The following is a 19,785-nucleotide window of genomic DNA, read 5'->3' on the forward strand; positions in this document are numbered from 1 at the left end:
GGGCTCCTGGACCCAGCAGTCCCCCGAGGAGGTGGCTCTGGGCCAGAAACCCCACATCGGGCAGGAAGAGGCTTCTCAGCGCCAGTGGCCATGGGGTTTACAGGCCCTGGGCAGCCTGCCCCCCTGCTTCACAGCACGGTCAGGACCCTGGGGGCTCCCTGGCAGCTTCGCACCCTGCTGGGCCCCATGTGGGCCTGGAGGGTGTCAGAGCAGGCAGCCAGTGCTCACCAAGGCATTCCGGACAGCTCGCTGCTCTCTGAATGGCAACGAGATGGCCGCCACCTTCCAGGCTCCCCTTCAGAGGGAGAGAGCAGAGACCAGATGGGGCGGCACGTACCAGCCAAGCACTGTCCTCCCTCACACTTCTCCAGGGGCCACTGCTATCCGCCCAAAGCCCCTTCACCAGCCATGCCTGTGTGTCCCAGACACTTGTGTGACCTTGGTTGTTGCCACACAGCGGCCACCTGACCGAGTGCATCCCTGGCCCCCAGCACACCCCCCTCTTGCTCTCCTGTGCACTGGGGTGGCCTGTTCTGGTTGCAGCATCTGAAGTTAGGGGGTGTGCTGCGTCTGGCCCCAGGCAGCTGGGAAGGCATGGGCACGCCCCTGTTACTCAGCATGGCCCTGCCACCCTCAGCCTGGCTCCACCCCATACCCAACACCCTCAACGTGGCCCCACCAGGTGACTTGTTCCTCCCCTGCAGTCGAGGACATCCAGAGCCTGATCTGCAGACGACTGGGCAGCACCAACGGCCAGGTGGACGATGGAGGCTGTGTGGCAGCCCTGCCCCGCAGAGCAGAGACCTTTGGGGGCTACGACAGTGTGAGCAGCCCTGGCAAGAGTGAGTGGTGGCATGGGGGATGGGAGGCCCCTTCTCGGGGCCCTCGGGGAAGCATCCATGGCAGGGGCTGTGTTGTTTCTTGGAGTGTCTCCCTCACATGGTGTCCTTGACAAAGTCCAGGCATCTGTTATCTCTGCTGCTGCCTCCCCTCAACCATCTAGAAGCTCTCTGTGGCCAGGGTTCTAGAAGCTTCTGAAGCAGCACCCAGACAGGCCATCCTGCTCCTGGGGCCCAAGGGTAGCAGCGCCCTCACACTCCCTGCTGGGCTTTCAGATGGCAGCTTTAAGAAGAAGAACTACAGCGCAGACTCCCGGCCCCAAGATAGGCAACGCCCGGTGAGCAGCCCAGACCCTAAGCTTGGTGACACCCCAGGGGCCTCCGAGGAAAGTCCGCAGGTAGGTATCTCCCCCACTGGGGCTTGTTCGCTTAGTGCCGTGGGCCCAGCCCTTGGTCACCACCAACACACGCGGTCAGCCTGCACCTGGGGCGCTGCATTTCCCACCACACAGCCAATGGCGACAGGCGCCATCTTGTTTCATGGTTGAGTCGTCCACATTCACATGCAGTGGCAGAGGACCCTCCTTGCTTCCTCCTGAGGACCCCAGTAATGAGAAGTGGGGTGTGCAGGCTCGGGGCAGAAGCGGTGGCCTTGTCAACAGCAAGACACAGCTCTGAGGGACCGTGAGCTTTCCGTGGGGCCCCAGTCACACTGGCCACTCCCTCCCCTTCCTCCAGAGACCCTCCCTTGCCAGGCGCTGGGCCAGAGCAGCGTCAGATGGGGGAGCAGAGTCTGGGTCGCTGCCTCTGGCTGACTTTGACAACGGACCTCCCAGGCCAGTGCCCGGGCCTCACCTGAGCTCTGTGAGCTGCCCACACCAGGGCCAGCACCAACCTCTGCTCCTGGGTCCATCTGCGCCTGTGTCTACCAGACACCTAGACGTGACTAGGCAGGGCATGGCCCTCATAGGGGGTATCTTGTCCATGTAAGCAGGTTTGACTCACGCTGCACTGGTCTTTAGAAACTGCCTTGATGCAATTATCTTATAGGTGGAGGCCCTGGGTGCAGAATGCGGCAGCCCCCTGCCCGCCGTCCTGGAGTCAGAGGTGGGTAAAGGCACGTGGCCTCAGGGGTGGGCAAGCTCACCCCACACCACTTGGCAACAGCTACTCTCTCTCCCTCTCCCTGCAGCTTGTCCAGCGGATCCAGACGCTGTCCCAAATGCTTCTCAGTCTCCAGGTACAGGGTCTTCCTGGAGAGCGAAAAGCTGCACATGGTCTCCCCATCGGGGCTGTGGTCAGGGGAAGGGCGTGGCCCTCCCTGAAGTCAGCCGGACCATCTCGGGGGTCCCCTCCTACAGGCCATCATCGCCCAGCAGGACAGCTACGTGGAGATGCAGAGGACCACCCTCCAGGAGTGGGAGAAGCAGTTCCGGCTGCAGTCCACGCGGGGGAATGTGCTGCTGGAGCAGGAGCGCCAGCGGAACTTCGAGAAGCAGCGGGAGGAGCTGGCGGGAATGCAGAAGCTGCAGGGCCAGCTGCGGCGCCAGCAGCAGGAGCTGGACCTGGCCTCCGCCCGGCTGCTGGAGCGCGAGACCGAGGCACTGCAGCTGCAGGACCGGCTGAGCCAAGAGCGCGGGGAGCTGGAGCAGCAGCGGCAGGCCTACCAGCACGACCTGGAGCGGCTGCGCGAGGCCCAGCGCGCCTTGGAGCGGGATCGGGAGCGGCTGGAGGTGCTGCGCAGGTTCAAGAAGCAGAACACGGCGCCTGGGGCGCTGCCTCCCGAGGCCCAGGCAGAGGTGGGTGCACGGGGTGTAGTGGGGTACATGTGCGCTGTGAAAGGGGCGTGAGTGCGAGTGTTTCGTGCATGTGTGGGCTGTGTGTGCATGCGCATGAGCGTGTGCATGCAAAAGTGTGCATGAGAATTACGTGCACATGAGCATTTCTCTGAGATCACACGGCTGAGTGTAAGCATGAGTGTGCACATGTGAGTGTGCAGACCCATGTCCGTTTCAAAGGCAGGAAGGGCGGCCTGGCACCAGCTCTGCCCCCAGGAGACCCGCCCAGCTCAGGAGGCAGGTGGGTGGGTAGGGTCTGTGCCGCTCCTTGACCCTGGGCAGCAGGCAGGCAAGGCTGGCACGTGGCACCGCACACATCCCAGGAGACAGTGGTGTTGAATGTGTCTTTTCCCACTCTCAGGGCCAGCCCGCAAGCCACCCACCCAGCTTCAATGGGGAGGGGCCCGAGGGGCCCACAGCCTTGGGCAGAGTGCCGGGGACCCGGGGAAGCACCCTGCTGTCGGGTGCAGGGCCTGAGCACCCCGAGCGCCCAGAGGTGGCTCGCCGGGACAGTGCCCCTGCCGAGAGCCGGCCAGCCAAGAACGATGTGCCCATCCACCTGCTCAGCACCACCAACCAGATCCAGAGGCAGGCGGCCGTGCAGCAGCAGATCCCCACCAAGCTGGCCGCCTCCACCAAGGGTGGCAAGGACAAGAACAAGAGTCGGGGCTCCCAGCGCTGGGAGAGCTCAGGTGAGCCCTGTGGGGTAACCCCTCCCTGCCCCTCCCGGTCTGGTCCAGGAGGATTCATGGCACCAGAGAAGCTCATAGTGGAGGGGGAAGAGCACCAGGCCATCCTGCGTGGGGCGTCGGCAGAGACCCGAGGCACAGCTGGGGCTGTGGTAGGCCCCCTCCGCACAGGGCGCTCATCTCCAGAAGCACAACTGAAGTGGCCCTGAGCTGGGGTCCAGGACCCAGGGCCATCTTGGCACTTCAGGGAGGAGGGGCTTTTGACAGTCGTGGGACATGGTCACCTAGGCCCAGCGAGGCGGCCAGTGCTGCACTCGCCCCGCTCCAGCCCCTGCTCTGCCAGTACCGGGGACTCTGACCACGTCCAGAGGGGACCCCGCAGCAGTGGTTCCCCAGCGAAGAAAGCACGGGCCCCTCGGGTGCTGCGGGGTACAGGCCACAGCAGGGCAGCCCATCCTGGAGCCTCCCCTAAGGAGCAGAGCCTGTCACAGGGCTCTAGTCTGAGTTCTCCGGGGCCCTTCTGGGGCCAGGCAGGGCTGCTCCTGTTCATCGCCTGATTGGGGCCTTCACAGCTGACCGTGTCTGTTCCTAGACGGGTCCCTGGGTCCTCCCGGGCTGTTTATGGGGAGTGCTAGAGTCGGGAGACCCGGCTGAGGCCAGAGCCACTGGGCCCCTCGTGTGCTTAGATCAAGGCCTGAGCACCCCAAGCTGTGCCTCTTCCCTCTGTAGCTTCTTTTGACCTGAAGCAGCAGCCGCTTCTCAACAAGCTCATGGGCAAGGACGAGAGCGTCTTGCGGAACCGCCGGTCGCTGAGCCCCGTCCTGCCAGGCAGCCCCAGCCCCTCCGCCCCCCCAGGTGAGCCCAGTCCCTGACCACGGGGCGCCCTTGGTGCCTGGCCCAGCTGAACCCAGAACCCCCTCTCTTCCAGACTTGAGCTTCCCCGCCCCAAGCCCCACCCCGGCAGACGCCCCCTCCGAGGGCTTCTCCGTGAAGACTGGGGCGCCTCCCTTCCCGCCCGTGCCACAGCCGCCGGCCACGCCGCTGGCCACGCAGGAAGCCAGCAAGGAAGACGTCATCTTCTTCTGAGGGGCGCGTGCTGAGGCACAGATGCCTCCCTGTCCTGCCCGCCCCGCGCGCTCTGGGCCCCCGCCCAGCTGTCCTTGTCCCCTTCCTGAGCAAACCACCACAAGTGACCCCTGGCAGGGTGAGGGCAGGCCAGCCTGTTGTCTTGAGGCGCTTCAGCAGGACTAACAGTGGTGCCTGGGTAACTTTCTCAACTGTTTATATAAATATATATTCAAAAAGGAAAGTTTTTAATCGAAGGTTGAACCAGAGCTAACCCAAGGAGCTATTTTAAATCCTTGCACCCCTGTGGGTAAGCGAGAGCTGCTCCCAGCCACTTCTCCCAAGGCAGTGATGGGTGATGGTGTTCCTGAGGCCCGAGGACAGGCCGGACCCCGGCCTCAGGAGGAGGTGCTGGCCCCAGGTGAGGCCCTGCCTGCAGCCACTCTGAGGTGCCGGGGTGTCGCTGGCGCCCCAGAAGGGGCCGGTGGTGTTTGCTCACAGAATTGGGCAGAACTGCCTTCCAAAGTAGAGGCCGACAGGGTTCGTGGTGACCGCAGGCGCACAGCCCGCTGAGGGGCAGGGCCCCCTGGGCAGGGTGCTGGGAGGGTGGCCCCGGCCCTGGGTAGGTTCTGTAGGGTCAGAAGCTCATCCTAGAAGAAACTGCTCATAACTCATTCTAATCTGGCAGTTTTTAAACCTGCTATTGTCCAGACTTGGTGCTTTCCCAAGGCGCTCCACCCAGGTGGCATGCTCCGTGGGCCTGACAGCACCAGCCACTGCTCAGACCTGGGCCTGTCCAGCAGCCGGGGCACAGGCGGCCTGGAAGCTGCTGCCAGCAAGTGGGCAGATGGCTACCTCATGGACGCTGCACGTCCAGAGAGCAGCGGGAGCCATGGCCACCCTCCCCTGGAGGCGGGGAAGGGCCGCAGGACTAGCGGAAGGCCCAACGCCTTGAGGATAGTGTCAGATGTCCGGCCTTAGCCCAGGGTGGCAGTGGGGTCAGATCTGGGGTCCAGCTCTGGCCAATCTCAAGCTGGGATGCCAGGGCAGGAAGAGGAGACATTCATTCACCTTTTCTGTACCCCGGGCTTCCCCCTGAACTCAGCACCTCGCAGTGTTGGTGGGCCGCAGGCTGACCCAGAGAAGGGGTGGCACAGGGCCACGGTGACACAGCCCGTCAGTGACATAGAACTGAGAGCAGCAGTGAATGACTTAGTGTCCCTGTCCTTGTCCACACCCCCTTGAGCCTCTTCCCCTCCCTCAGCGCCCCCTTGACTTTGCCCTCAGGGCCTGAAGCATCAGCCAGGGGCAGAGAAAAGCGCCCCCTCGGCTGTGACACAGCAGAGCCGTCTGTGCCATGTCTGTCAGTGTTTCGTGTTTTTGTACTGAGAAGTCTTGTGCACTTTAGAAGAGCGGACCTTGAGTTCCGTTCTGTTGTGAGAACATTCCTGGGCCTTCGCTGGTGACTCGCAGCCACGCCTGCCCCAGCAGGGGGTCCCGCCACGCCACCCACGCCTGGTGACCCTCCAGACGCCACGGCCCTGACATGAGTTCAAGGCCTTTCCACTTGGCCAGGTGGTGGGAACCAGGGCTCCCTGCCAGCAGCTGGGGGGGCTCTCAGCTGTGCCACCCAGCAGGCGGCACCCCTGGGAGGCCTCACCGGTACCCCCAGGTCATTCCTAGGTAGAGCCTGATTTTACTTGTAAAGTTGGTGGTTGAACAAATGTCATTTCTGTGGGTTCTGTGCACATCTTTGTTCATTGTGATCATGATCTTAATGTACCCGACAATTATTTTTTAATAATTGCAGCATTTTCTCACTGCAAGGTATTCAGAACCGCCCTAGAACTTCAGGCCTGACTCCTAGCAATAAAGTGTCTCAGATGAGTTGCAGCAGCCGTCCTTCAGGGTTTGGTGTGGAGATCGTCTGCCTGAGTGTCTGTGCTGTCGTGGTGGGCTCCACTGGGGGCTCCCCTGGCTCCTGCACCCATCGCACTAGGCAGGGCCCCACTGACCCCTCAACAGCGCCTGTGTGGACCTGGGAGAGCCGGGAGGCTCCAGGGCCTGCCTGACAACCAGCTGTGACATCCCAGCCCTCGCGGGTGGACCCAGGCACTGAGCACCCTGGGCTGCTGCCCCTCTCCTGCTGGGTGCAGGCCTCAGACCCAGCGGACAGTGACCGCACTGAGCGCCCTGGGCTGCTGCCCCTCTCCTGCTGGGTGCAGGCCTCAGACCCAGCGGACAGTGACCGCCACACGGCAGCCAGGGTGGGAAGCGCAGGACTCCAGGCAAGCACTGACCAGACCTGCCAAGAGACCGGACAGGGGAGCCGGGTCAACTAGCCTGTGCCTGTTAACTCTGAGGGAACCCCCCACAGTGATCGTGTCTGCACGTTCAAAGTCAGAGGCCCTGGCAGTGCCAAGGTGGCTGCAGGGACCTCCCAGAAGCAGACCCTAGATAATCTGGGAGTGGGGGTGCTGCCAAGCCCTCCTTGCCCCGCTGACTCCTCCCCACTGAGGCCTGTCCCTGTAGCCCCGGAGTGTCAGCTCCTTAGCAAGGTGCTGTCGCCCCACAGTGGTGGCCTGCGGCCTGCGGCCTTCAGGTGTGCCCAGCACTGTCAGCCCCTGCTCTCAAGGCGTCCCTCTTACCACTCAGAAACCCCTTTTCACTCCAGTCCCCATGGATTGACTTGCTTCAGCCCAACCTGGAGAGGCTGAGCTGCCCGCCCAGGGAAGGGCGCCGGGCCTGGGGTGGGGCCATCTCAGCAGTGTCCCTGGTGCTGTCGCCCTGCCAGCCCTGACGGCTGGGAGTGGCAGGCCAAGCCCTGGCATCTGGCTCTGCCCAGACCTGCAGGGGTGCCGGGCTCCTGGGCCCTGCTGAGGACCCCACCCAGCCACCCCCAGACATGCCCCCTTGGGCCTGCATGCCTCTGGGCTCACCATCACCTTCACTCCAGTGCCCCCATCTTCCTCAGCATAGCCGTGGGCCCCCAGGAGTGCCCCCAACGGCCTGCATGGGCATGTTCTGCAGGGCGCCCGTGGTTGACACTGGAGCCTTAGGGGGATTCCACCCAGTCTAGAAGTGGCTGAGAACTCCTGCACCAGATGGGCAGATCGAGACACAGATCAGAGCGGCGCTGGCAGCTGGAGGGGGCGGGCTGGGCACAACGAGCTGGGCCAGGGCAGCTAAGTAGTGTGAGGTGTCCTTCTGGAGAGCTGAAGCTGGCGTGACCCGAGGGCAGGTGTTCACACGGTTTCCACACAAAGAATCTCTGCTGAGAGCCTTACAGGCATCACTCACTGAGCCTCCAAGCCGCAGGCGCTGCTATGACCCCCACCCTAATTCTGCTGATGCCCCGGGTGCTGGGAAGGCAGCCTCTGCTAAGGGTGCCTTCTCCTTTGCAAAGAGAGAAGGGCTGACCCAGCCTGGTCCTCAACAGTGGGGCCCTGGGTGGAGGGAGCCCCTGAGAAGGACTAAGGAGGCCCCAGCCGGGGTCAAGTGGGGTCTCCAGCCTCCATCTTACCCAAAGCAGCCCTCAGCACCCCAGCTGTTCCCAGCCTTTTACCTTCTTCGTAAATGGACAAATGTTGATGCCAGTGAGGCTCGGGCTGGGAGCAAGGCCATTCTGTTGGATTTTCCCAGCAGAGCCCCTCTGCTTCCTGGGGGACTTGGAGGAGGCAGGTTGGGACGGCAGAGCGCTGGGGCAGGACCACCCTTGCCACTCCAGCATCAGACTGATGACAAATGCGCCCCGTTTGCCAGCCCCGCTGGGTAGAGGTGGAGCCTCAGCCTCTTCAGAGACAGCATTGCGTGGCCTCGGCCTGGAGCCCACAAAACTCCCAGCCCAGCCCCGAATGGACAACGGGGGTCCTGGGTCTGCTCTGAGGCTGGTGTGAGATGCCCCAGCCACCCCTGAGCAGAAAGAGGATGGTTGTGGCCCAGAGAGGTCAGGAGGGGGCAGCACACCAGGCCTGGTGCCTGCGATTTTGGGGGCGGAAACTGCCCTCAGTTGCCTGCTGAGGTCAGCAGGCTGTACTCACATGTCAGAAAGGACCCAGCAGGCCAAGCATGTTCCAGAAGGCGCACAGGGGAAGCGCGGCTCCTGACCACTCAGTCCCAAGAGAAGCTGAACCCAGCACACCACCACCTCTCCCCTCCCGCTCCTAAAACTAGGCCCAGGTGCTGGCCCTGGGGAGCCAGGGCGGTGTGTGCAGGAGCCGCATGTTCAGAACAACTCCGCACACCAGGCAGCTGCACCACAATATTTAATTGATTCCCATTATCTGAAGCCCATCCTGGAGCACGACGGTGGCCTCACAGGCTTGCTGGGGGGGTTGAGCCGGAGCTTCTGAGGTCCCCAAAGCCTTTCCTTGCGCTCGAGGGTCCCAGGGTCCTTCCCTCTGGCCCTGAGAGAAGTCTGAAGAGGCTGGGACGGCAAGGCCTGGCCTCCAGCACCTGGGGGAGGGTCTCACCTGTACCCCCTACCGCTAACCCTGATTTGCCCAATTAAAGACCCAGCCCAGGCTCCAGTGATTTCAGCTTGGTCAGAAGGGACCCCACTGGGGTTCAGGCTGGATCCGTGCTTCTCAGGTGGTGTCAGAGGGTGGCGACGTCGGCCTGGCCCTTGGCCTGAGTGGCCTGGTACACGCTGAGGAGAGAGGAGATGGTGCCCAGGAGGCCCACCAGCCAGGGCGGGAAGCGGCCAGCCCATAGGACGCCGGGCGGCAGCCAGTGCACGGCGTTGGCCAGGTCGGCCAGGTTGCTGAGGAGAGTCAGCAGCTCCGACCGCACCTGGGCCTCCAGGGCCCACCGCTTGCTCCGTGGTAGTTGGCTGTGGAAGCGAGGAGGAAAGGCGTGTGGGAGGCCGGCGCTGCGCCCGCACACAGACCGGCTTCCAGGTGAGGAGGACGGGTCCCTGGCCCTCCGCAGGGATGGTATCCGGTCACACCCCCAGAGGGAACCCAGGGTGCAGACAGACCCGTGTGGATAGTCTCAAACCCACACCTTCATCCTCAGGGCTCCTGGAGACAGCAGGGAGGTTGGGGCGGGGCTGGCCAGTGGGCAGGTGCCTATGCCTGGCACAGCTTTACCCCAAGTTCTTTGTCAGGGTAAATATGACAAGGCACGGCCCTCTGGAAACTGTCCCCGATCCCGCCCCTGTGGAGGTGCGGCCATGAGGGCTCGGGTCGGGGCCCTGGCTCTGCTGCTTGCTGTGGGGGGCTGCAGTCAGGCCTTGGCTTCTCCACCTACACCACCCGCCCAGAGACTGCTGGGAGGCCCCAGCACAGAGCTGGCACTGGGCACAGACTGATAACAGGTGGTGACTGAGCGCTTCTCTGGCGGGGGAAGCGCAGGGGCCCTGGCCTACGGGAGGAAGACAGCCTCTCTTCTGGGCAAAACCCCATACCTGGTGAAGGCCTCTGTGGGGCTTCTCAGCCTCTGTCTCAGCTTCAGGACCATCCACAGGGATCTGCAGCACCAGAGAGAAGGTCCCAGAGAAGGGGCAAGACAAGCAAGATGGGTCAGCTCCCAGCACCTGCCTGGGGTTCGGGGGTGAGAGAGACTTTCCCACCTGTCACTACAGCCATAGGATCCCTGTCAGGTTTGTCCAACTCTTCAGTATGCGCTTCCAACTGTCCTGCACCCTTCCAGATCCTTCCAGAGCCCCAGATGTGGCCAGGCCTGGGGACTCATCCCTGATTCAGGCCCCTGAATTCCCAGATTCGGGAGCACCCAATGCTCTGGATGTGGCCAAGCAACCCCAGCTAGGCCACTGCAAGTCACCAGCCAGTGCCAAAGGCACGTCATGCCACATGGGTGTCCGCAGCTCAGCGGGGGAGCTGTCCCTCTGGAGATGAGGGCACGAGGCTGGAGTGGCCAGAGCAGCTGTCTCCCCCTGAGTGCCCTGGCTCATTTGGTAACAGAAGAAACAAGATCTGATACAAAGCAAAAAGGTGTCCACAAAGCATCAGCTTGGGCAGCAGGAACCACCGAGTATAAGGACCACTGGACCTGGCCTCGCGGGGGTGACTGAATCTTCCACTCTGGGGGTTGTTCATTCCCAGGCCACTGACAATAAGCATGTAACTACGGCATCTGAAACGGCGGGTACTGGAGGTCATGGCTGCACCCAAGGACAAGAGAGAGGACCACCCCACCCGAGTTGCCCGGTTGGCCCCGGGGGGAGAGCCCCTGCCTCCCGCCAGGAATGTAAGACCTTCGGGGCCACTGAACTCAGATACGGCAGTCCTGCTCTGCCTGGCTTTTCTGGGACAGAGGATTCTGAACAAACCCACCCATTGAGGAGGAAGCCATTATTTTAAAATTCTAGAAACCATATAGGTTGAGTGTGCAGGGCCAGCCAGGGGCTACTGGCTGTTTAATCGGGGAGTGTTTGCCGATGAGCACACAGGCAGGCTCAGGGACCCCGGCAAAGGTGGCTTCCTGGCCACCGTCCAGGCCCCAGAGTCGGTTCTCCCTGGGCCTGGCGGGCACAGTCACGGCCCCAACAGACGTCCATGTGGGCATGTCCCCTTGCGTGGCAGAGGAGCACTGCATGTGTGACTGTGAGGCTCTGGAGACGAGACAATCCCAGTGACATCACAGGGGCCTCACAAGAGGCGGCAGGAGGGCAGAGGCAGAGAGACACGGAGGTCAGACATGCTCTGGGCGTGAAGAAGGGGTCTGGAGTGGAAGGGGCCTGAACTCAGCCTCCCCTAGAAGCTGGGTAAAGCAAGAAAAGCCTCTCCCTACAGCCTCCAGAAGGAACACAGCTCTGCCAAGAACTTGCTTTTAGCCAGTGAGACCCATTTGGAATGCCAACCTCCAGATAACTTGTTTCGTAAAAGTCACCAAGTTGATGACAATCTGCTACAGTGACCACCGGCTACGGGCTGAGGTGAAGGCCCACCTGGGGATCTCCAGCGCTCCCTCCAGCATGCTGGTAGGCAGCCCCCCCCGCCCCCCCGGCCCCGCTTACCTGGCTATCCCCAGGAGCAGGGAGAGACCCCAGAAGGTTGTGCTCAGCGTCCACCAGCGGGCAGAGTCCACGTGCAGGATCTTGGCATCAGCAGCCCAGGCAACATGTTCACAGGGGTAGTAGAGCTGGTCAGCAAGGTTGCCCAGGACAGACACACAGCGGACAAAAATGTCCTCCTCCTGCAGGACCAGGAATGGGGTGTATGGGATGGGCTTGGGGCCCAGGCCGTGCCAGAGAGGTCGCAGGGCAAGCAGGCTGCCCACGCTGACACTGCAGCAGGTCCTGCCTCCTGCCCTCAGCCGTCTGGTTGTCACTGCCCACGGGTCTCAGCTCGGCTGCACAGCAGCCCTCGGGGACGCTCGAGCTCCCCAGCCAGCGCCCAGCCCAGGGATGTGCCTCCCCAGGTGTGCGGTGGGGTCCACCTGGGATTTTTATTTTAAGTTCCCGGGTGATTCCCACATAGGGCAACTCAGATACCCACATTTCGGCCTTCCTGTCCTGAGGGCTTCCAGCCCTACACACAACCTCCAGGTCAGGCTCTCCCTGAGGGGAGCCTTGCAGGCATCAGTACAGAAAACCCTGACCAGGCGGAGGGGGTGGGGCCACCAGGGCCTCCTGGGCACCTGGGCACTGAGCTGCAAGGCTGGACTCACATCCCTCCAGAGAGGGTCACCATCCCCACCAACAGGCAAACAGAAGCAGTTAGGGTACCTGCCTGCTCCATCTCGGATGGGGTGAAGTGGCAAAACATGGGGGCTCTCTGGCCCATATGGACTCATGCCCTCCAAAGGGACCGCTGATGCCCAGAAGTCTGTTCCTGGGGCTGCATTTCTGGGCTCCACCCCCAAGTCTGCTCGGCCCCCAGTCTCCTGCTGCCCAGCTCCTTCCTAATGGCCAATTGTAGCCCTGCCTCAGTGGGGTTCAAAGCCCCACTCCATCTCCCCCATTTTGCCTAGGACCTTCTGATATGATTTGGCACATTTCACCCCATAAAGACGGCCCCCCACTTCTGTCCCAAAGTGCTCATCCCACTGCCATCTCCTGGAAAGCAGCAAGGTCCCCACCCTGCCCAGGGCGGGGATGCTCTCAGGGGCAGGGGGGGAAAACAGACACATAAATGCAAGAGCCAACACAAGGGGTCCTTGCTCCAGCCAAGGGACACCCAAGGTGCAGCATCGCCGCCCCTCCCCCTGCCTGCTGCGGACCCAGCAGAGACGCTGGGCACCTGCCCTAGTCAGAGACCATGCAGAGCTGGTGTCAAGGTTAGGACACAGTCTAGAGAAAGGCTGGAGCATTGAGTGATCATCTCACGGGCAGGGGGTGGAGTGGCAGCGCGTCTAGGGGGACTGTCGCCTGGAGGGACAAGATGGACCGCAGGTGAGAGATAGCACCCCAGATCTCTGGCACACATGCGGGATGGCACGGCACTTCTGTAACTGCAAATAATAAATAACCTACATGGCCAACAAGAGAAGGTGGGTCAGGTAAGTCACCAGCCTGCTACGAGGTGGAGAATGAAGTGTGTGGCCACGGGCAAGGAAGAAGCTGGTTGTGGAGCTAAGGAATGACCTCCAAGTTGTGCTGTTTAGTGAAAAGAGCCAGGAGTGGGGCAGGTGAGAGGCACACAACTATTTCTGTAAACACTGTAGTCCCCGGAGTACAGAGCCCACGAAGGAGATGCAAGCAGCTGACAAATTTGCCTCTAAGGAGGAAAACCGGGGGTTGAGAGTGTCTGGAAGATTTTATTTTTAATGATTCAATCTTTTGAAATATGCAAGTGTATTAGCTATTTTTTAATGTAACTTAAAATAAGAACATCTAACTTCTTAAAAAGTGAAATTTTGCAAAATCATAAACTACCCACGAATTTTTAAAAGTCATGTGGGCTTTAGACAAGCCATAAAACACCAGCTTTCCAGGGTCTGCACCCCCTCCCGACACCCACACCCCATTACCTCTGCCCCCAGGCCGTAGTGCTTAGTGTAGACAAACATGGCCAGGTCATCAAAGAGTCGCAGGACGGTCCTGCAGTGACTGAGTTGGGAGGACAGCACCAACAGGCGGGTTCCCACTTCTGACCTGGCCGGACATTTTTCAACCAGGACCCCGCCAACCAGCTGACAGCAGTACCCTAGCGTTCGGATCTGTGGGGAACCAGAAGTAGTCAGCATGGCCCTGCTACCACACAGAGCTGATCACCCCCGCCTGTCTATGGGCCCTGCGTGATCAAACAGGCAGAAGAGTCTAAATCAACAAGATTTTAATAAAAGCTAAGGGAAGTTTAAAAACAAACCGGTAGGTGGGACAAAAGGCACCGTGGGCCTGCCAGTGTGCTGGCTCTGTCATGCAGGGCACAGCCTCAGGAAACAGGTGTAACAGCAACAAGGGCATGAAACCCCCATTTCCTTCTTGTTGGATCCTCCTTTTCCCAGCAGGCAGGGCTGGGCGGAAACGTACACTTCTATGTACCTGACTGGAGCAAAGCCCTAGGCTGGGCTAGGGAGTGGGAAGGCGATCAGGTCTCAAGCCAGTGGACCAACAGGCACATTGGCTTGAATTACTTTCATGAGAGGGAGCCACTCAGTGAGTGGCGGGGGGCGCTGCACATTGGGTCAGGGTCGACACCCTTGTACCTTTATTTCACCTGCCTTTCAGAAATTACTTTTTCCTGGTGTTTTGTATATTACTTTCACTGAGATTGCTTTTCAGCTCCTTTGCAACGGCAGAACACCGCAATGTGAACTTCCAATTTGGGGGGATTTGTTAAAACCTGAGTAGGGGTTTTGGCTGGAACCCAGATGCTCACCCACAGGAATATTCCCTGGTGCAACCTAATTGCCTAGTTAGAGAGACACTGGTCGGGACAAGCTGAGAGTCCGACCTCAGAGGTCTCAGTGAAACAACCTAAATGCTCAGGCGTAGGGGATGTGGTCAGAATCTAAGCTCCCAGCGACGGGAGAAGCCCCGTAAAATCCTAAGTCCCACGTGAGGTTGCTGGGGACAACCAGGGACCGACTGCAGTGGCCTCGTCAAATCCTAAATGTCCGAACACGGCTCTTCGCCTGGAAGCGTGCAGTCAGGTTAAGTTGGCCGCAAGTGTGGGTGTTTGCTGGGGACGTAATACCCAGCCACGGGTGGAGCCCGCGGCGTCCTGAAGTCTCGTGGGAGCTGGGCCGGGGCGGCCCGGCGACCCCTCCGGCAGTGTGGTCGGATCCCGAGAGTTCAAACGTGAGGACCGGGTGGATCCCGCAAAAGTCCCGTCACGGGGGTCGGCCAGAAGCCCCCCACCGCCGGGGGACGGGGCAGGGGCCGACTCGGACAGGCGCGGATTCGGGGGTCCCGAGCGAGCCCGCCCCTCTCTGGCCTCAGTCTCCCGGACTGCGCTCTGGCCCCACTCGGGGCCGCCAGGCCGCGCTCCGCCCCAGCCTCACCAGGCGGTCCCGACCCCGGTAGGATTCCAGCGCCGACGCCAGGCCGCTCACGGACGCCATGGCAACTTCGCCGTGACGTCACCGCGACGTCGGCGCGCGGCGCCGGGGGCGGGCCCGAGCGGGGCGCCCGGGCACGTTCTGCGCAGGCGCAGCCCCGACCCTTTGTCCCTGAGCGCGTCCTTTGTCCTGCGCCCGCGGGGTCGCGTTCGCCGCCGGGGTCAGCGCCGCGCCGTCCGCGCCCAGCGCCGCGGGCCGCCCCGGAGGTCGCGGCTGCCTGCCCCGCGGCGGCTGGGCCTCCGGTGGTCCCCCAGCTGCCCAGAGGGCTTCTCTCTTCGATGCCTTCGCCCCTTCCGCGGTGTCTCGTCTGTGACGAGCACGCGGCCTGCTGCGGTAGCAAGCAGGGCGTTTGGGAAAGTTACGGAAACGCCTAGGATCGTTCTGGAAGAACAGATAAGCATCTGGTGGCCAGAGTAGCTCCAGAAGGGTAACCGGGAAGAGATCGAATGTTCGTCTTTGAGGAACGTGTTGTAGCTGTTGAATTTTGTGCAATATGCGAATATTACCGTCAGTTTTTTTTTTTATTTAAAAGTTAACATGACCCATTGCCTTTTTTAAAAAATCAAGGTAAAATTCACGTAACACAAAATTCACCATGTGCAGCTTGGTGTGTTTAGCACATGCACACGTTCAACATCACCCCTTTGTACTTTCAAAACATTTTCATCGATCTCAGTCACTCCCTCCCCCACCTCCCTGCGACCCCTGTTTCCGCTCTACCTATTCTGGATATTTCATTTTCATGGAATCATGCAGTATGTCACCAAACATGTTACTCAACATGTTTTTGAGGCTCATCCTCGTGTTGTACAGTAACAGGGTGGTCCCCAGGAAAGGGGGAGGTTCCCTGCCCCACCCAAGGGAGGGTGGAGCTGAGCAGGAAGAGGGGAAGCTGCAGAAGAGACTGAGGAAGGAAGCAGGATGGAGCCAGGAGACCTGGAGGAGGCACATGGAGCCTAGAGACACATGAAGAAACTGCGCTTGTCTTTTGGTCGTGGACGGGGTGACACAGATGTGGGTGAGACCCTTGGGGAGGTGACAATGGCAGCTTTTATCTTGATGTTGATTTTGCTCTTTTCCTTCCGGGCTTGTCTGGTTGTTTCTGACCCTTTTCTGTGGGTCCCCACTGGAAGGTGCTTTAGACTCATGGCAGGCTTTGGGGCCTTGCTCTGGGCCAATCCCATTTGGATGGACTTTTACCCACGAGGGGACGGGTCACTTTGGGTTGTTGATTTAGAAACTAGAGTCTTTGCCTTACCTGCATTGTTTCCTAGTTTTATTAAAGTTCCTTCCCATTAAAGTCTCCTATGTTTTGTGTTGATGCGGCGGATGGCAGAACCCATTTAGAATAGGCAGGTTTGCGGGGTTTGGGCTGCCCCTCTCCCTGTCCTATAACAGTACCAGCGCTTCCTTCCTTTCATGACTACGTAATAGCCCTTCGGACATACCATTTTGTTTATCTGTTCATCAGTTTTTCTGCCTTTTGGCTACTGTGACTAATGCTATGAACTTAGTGTACTTGTACTTGTTTGAGTCCCTGCTTTCAACTCCTGGGGAGATACATACACTTGGGAGTGGAATTGCAGGGTCAAACAGTCACTCCAGGTTTGACTTTTCCACAGCGACTGCACCATTTTACATTCCCACCAGCAATGTGTAAGGTCCTAACTTCTCCACAATTCAGCATTTACTTTCCTTAAGTAGCCATCCTGCTGGATGTGGGGTGGGTAGCTCACAATTTTGTTTTGCGTTTCCCTAGTGACTAATGATGTTGATGATGACGATACCTTTTGCAAAGTATCTCCTCTTGATTTCAGCTCTCATTATTCTTCCTGCCTCCTCACTCCTTTCCATTCACGTTGCCTTTCTCCTGTTCCCTGGAGTTGCTGCACATTCGGTCTCAGAACCTATGTGTTGGTTGTCATCTGTCTGGAATGCTCGCTTCCCAGATACCTGCACAGCTCCCTCCCTCATCTCTTCGAACATCATCTTCTCAAGTTACCTCCCTGTCACACTCTCCTGGGCACTTTATACCCACAGTTTCTGCTGCTTTTGCACCTTGCCTTATAACACTAAGTTGACGATGTGTCTCATGTATCTAGTTATCTGTCTAGTTATCTTTCCTCAACAGAAAATAAACTCCACCAGGGTAGGGATTTTGGTCTGTCTCATTCAGTTTTAGCCCCACAGCTGATACAAAATAGGTTCTTTGTATAACAAGTGTAAGAGCTTAGCTCCCTCTCTAGGACTCACTGTCCATGCTCTATCCGCACTGCCCCAGGAGACTTGTCCACTCCCATGACTTCTGTAGCCATCTCTTTGCTGGCCTCTCCCCCATCGCTCTCCTGTCTTCAACTTCCCCCTGGACATTTCCCCTGTACATCCCACAGGCCCCCTGGCACTCAGCAAGTCCCACATCATCCCTAGACACCTTGCTCTACCATGCCCCCACCTAGAACACAGCTTGCCAGCTACCTGCTGCGCGCCTGGACATCATCATGCTCATCTCTTTCCCGCCACACATAGCACCACCCACGTCACACCAGTCACCAGAATATCCCTTGAATTCATCCACTACTTCCATCTCAGCCCCCTCCACAGGCAGTCCCCATCCTCTCTTACATGCACCCCGGGGCACTGCCTCCCCACGCCTGCCTTCCACGTAACATCTCAAGAGACTCTTATCCTCATGTCCGACCACAGCCATCCTTGCTGGAGATTTGGGTTCAGGCAGCTTGTGTGCCCCACTCCCAGTTAAAGATACTTTCTGTAGCAGGAAAAATCCTAGCCAAGTCCAAAGTCTGCAAAGAGCCGGGCCTCGGGCTGGAGAGTGCTGCTGCATGAACCTGCACTGTCCCCACTGCCCTGACAAGCTACCAAAGGCATGTCTCGGAGCATCTGCTGTGTGCTAGACCCTGTTCTAGGTACCAAGGATACAACAGTGAGCCTGGCAGGCAGTGCCCAGCCCTCCCAGTGTCCTCCAGCACCTGGTTAGGGCTGGGTGTGACCTTTAAGAAAGAGATGAGAGCCGGCCCGGCATTCACAGTTGGCATCAGTGTTGCTAGCAGCTGGCTGGTAGTCTCAGCCTGGTGTTTTCCTGCTGGATGTAAATAAGATCGCAGAATGCCAACATCTGACAAGGCCATTCTGTGACCATGGTGAAGCAGACAAAATATGTCCACTCCTGTAATCATGTCTGAATCCAGGCAAAACATGAGCATTGTCCAAATCACAACAGTGACTAGATGTTTCACTTTCCCTGACTCAGATGAGTCACTGCTGCTCCTGTAATCAATCAAAGGATTAGACTTAGTTCATTCCTTAGATGTCTTTTTTTTTTTTACATTTCAAATGGACATTTATTAGGAAAAGGAGAAATAAAAAGAGAGGCACCTGCACAATCAAAGGCAGGCAGGAGAGTTGTGTCCTTCAACATCTTGATAAAAATAATTAAGATCCTTGATAATAGAATTATCTCTCCCCCTACTATCTGATGGCACCCAGGATCAACCTCAAGGGCCCCCCTTTTCCCAGCAGATAGGAGGATTAGGCTGAAATGTATATTTGTATCTACCTGTCTGGACCAAAGTCACTGGGGTAGGGGTGGGTATCAGAGCTGAGGGGCAGGGACTGGAATCTCAACCTAGTGGACATAACAATTTACTCAAATGTAGTGAATCCTAGAAATCTAAATACAGGGGTTACAGATAACAAACTATGTTATAAACATTAACTTAGCTAAGAGGCCAGATGTTAATTATTCCAAATTATTAGAATAAATGATAAAATTGAAGACAATAAAATGCAAAAAAAGCAAAAGAAAAAAGAAAACAAATTTTAATTTAAAAATGTGAAAGAAAAAACTAGAGGAATGCTATTATGTCATGCAACAGTTTATGTTACAATGGCCATCACATAGTAATACAATGTATCAAAGCAATATGTTATACCCTTAAACTGACACAATGTTATTGATTATATTTCAATTAAAAAAAAAAGATGGCAGGTGACTTGGAGTATCCTGAATTGAGACAGCTCAACACTCTTATGTATTTATTTCATCTGTTGTTTTTGCAAGTTGCTTTTTCCTTTTAAAAAAGTTTGAAGGAAGGGCCTCCCCTGGTGGCGCAGGGGTTGAGCGCTGGGTTGCGAGGCTGCCCGCAGCCTCTGCAGGGCAGCCTCTGCAGGGCCGGTTCATTCCCCAGCCGCCATCGAGGGTCCCACAAAAAAAAAAAAAAAAAAGTTTGAAGAAAACATACATAATGTATTTACCATCTTAACCACGTTCAATGTCCAGTTCAGGAGCATCGAGCACATTCACATGTTGCACAGCCATTCCCACCCTCCATCCCTGGAATGTTTTCACCTTGCCCAACTGAAACTGTCCCCATAAAACACTAACTCCCTCCTTTATGGTTGTTTTATATATAACTAGTCAGACCATCTCAAGAGAGATGATCTCAGGAGGTCCCTCCTGCAGTGCTGGAGGCCCGGATTTTTCCAGCTACAAGTATGTTCCTGATAGCATTTGGGCTAACATCTTTAAGAGTGCTGTGGTTGTCCATGAGCCCTTGGGTGACACTGAAGGTGCAGTGACTCAGAGAGGTTGGCACGTCCTGCATGGACAGTGTTTGGATGCAGATGAGCAGGAAAAATTTGGAAAAAAGCTAACAGTAGATGCCTGCAGCCCACTGCATCAAATCCCACTGCTGCTTTCTGAAGCAGACTCACTCGCAGTCCATTTTTCTCTATGACAAAGCAGACGTGAGAAGTCAAGTCGGGCTCCCTCCAGCTCTCAGGAGGCAGATCCACTGACATTGCTCCTGTCTTTTCTCCCGGCTACCCCGAGTTGCTGGGGGACCATTGTGACTGCGCTGTCCGGGGAAG

The 19,785-nt window shown here is 58.3% G+C and overlaps 3 protein-coding genes across 3 annotated transcripts in view; 2 read left to right on the forward strand and 1 right to left on the reverse strand.

Annotated features, from left to right (window-relative positions):
• The window catches only part of ARHGEF18 (Rho/Rac guanine nucleotide exchange factor 18), a gene marked incomplete at both ends in the record, with an annotated part of 60,414 nt that extends 55,962 nt beyond the window's left edge, over positions 1-4,452 (forward strand). The window contains 8 exons of the mRNA XM_084248488.1: positions 705-842; positions 1,116-1,237; positions 1,890-1,946; positions 2,032-2,079; positions 2,201-2,638; positions 3,039-3,369; positions 4,096-4,221; positions 4,295-4,452. Coding sequence (XP_084104614.1) covers positions 705-842; positions 1,116-1,237; positions 1,890-1,946; positions 2,032-2,079; positions 2,201-2,638; positions 3,039-3,369; positions 4,096-4,221; positions 4,295-4,452 — 1,418 coding nt within the window. The remainder of the gene's footprint in view (positions 1-704; positions 843-1,115; positions 1,238-1,889; positions 1,947-2,031; positions 2,080-2,200; positions 2,639-3,038; positions 3,370-4,095; positions 4,222-4,294) is intronic.
• Positions 1-19,785, forward strand: part of LOC311182543 (olfactory receptor 7G3-like) — a gene marked incomplete at both ends in the record, with an annotated part of 735,701 nt that overhangs the window by 550,547 nt on the left and 165,369 nt on the right. The window lies entirely within an intron of this gene.
• Positions 9,028-14,901, reverse strand: PEX11G (peroxisomal biogenesis factor 11 gamma; the record flags this gene model as incomplete). Its single annotated transcript, XM_084248489.1, has 5 exons — positions 9,028-9,262; positions 9,839-9,901; positions 11,411-11,589; positions 13,366-13,554; positions 14,842-14,901. The coding sequence occupies 5 exons, from the start codon at positions 14,899-14,901 to the stop codon at positions 9,028-9,030; spliced, it is 726 nt and encodes a 241-aa protein (XP_084104615.1).

This window comes from Talpa europaea (assembly GCF_964194135.1).
Source record: "Talpa europaea genome assembly, chromosome: 12".
Lineage (NCBI taxonomy): Eukaryota > Metazoa > Chordata > Mammalia > Eulipotyphla > Talpidae > Talpa > Talpa europaea.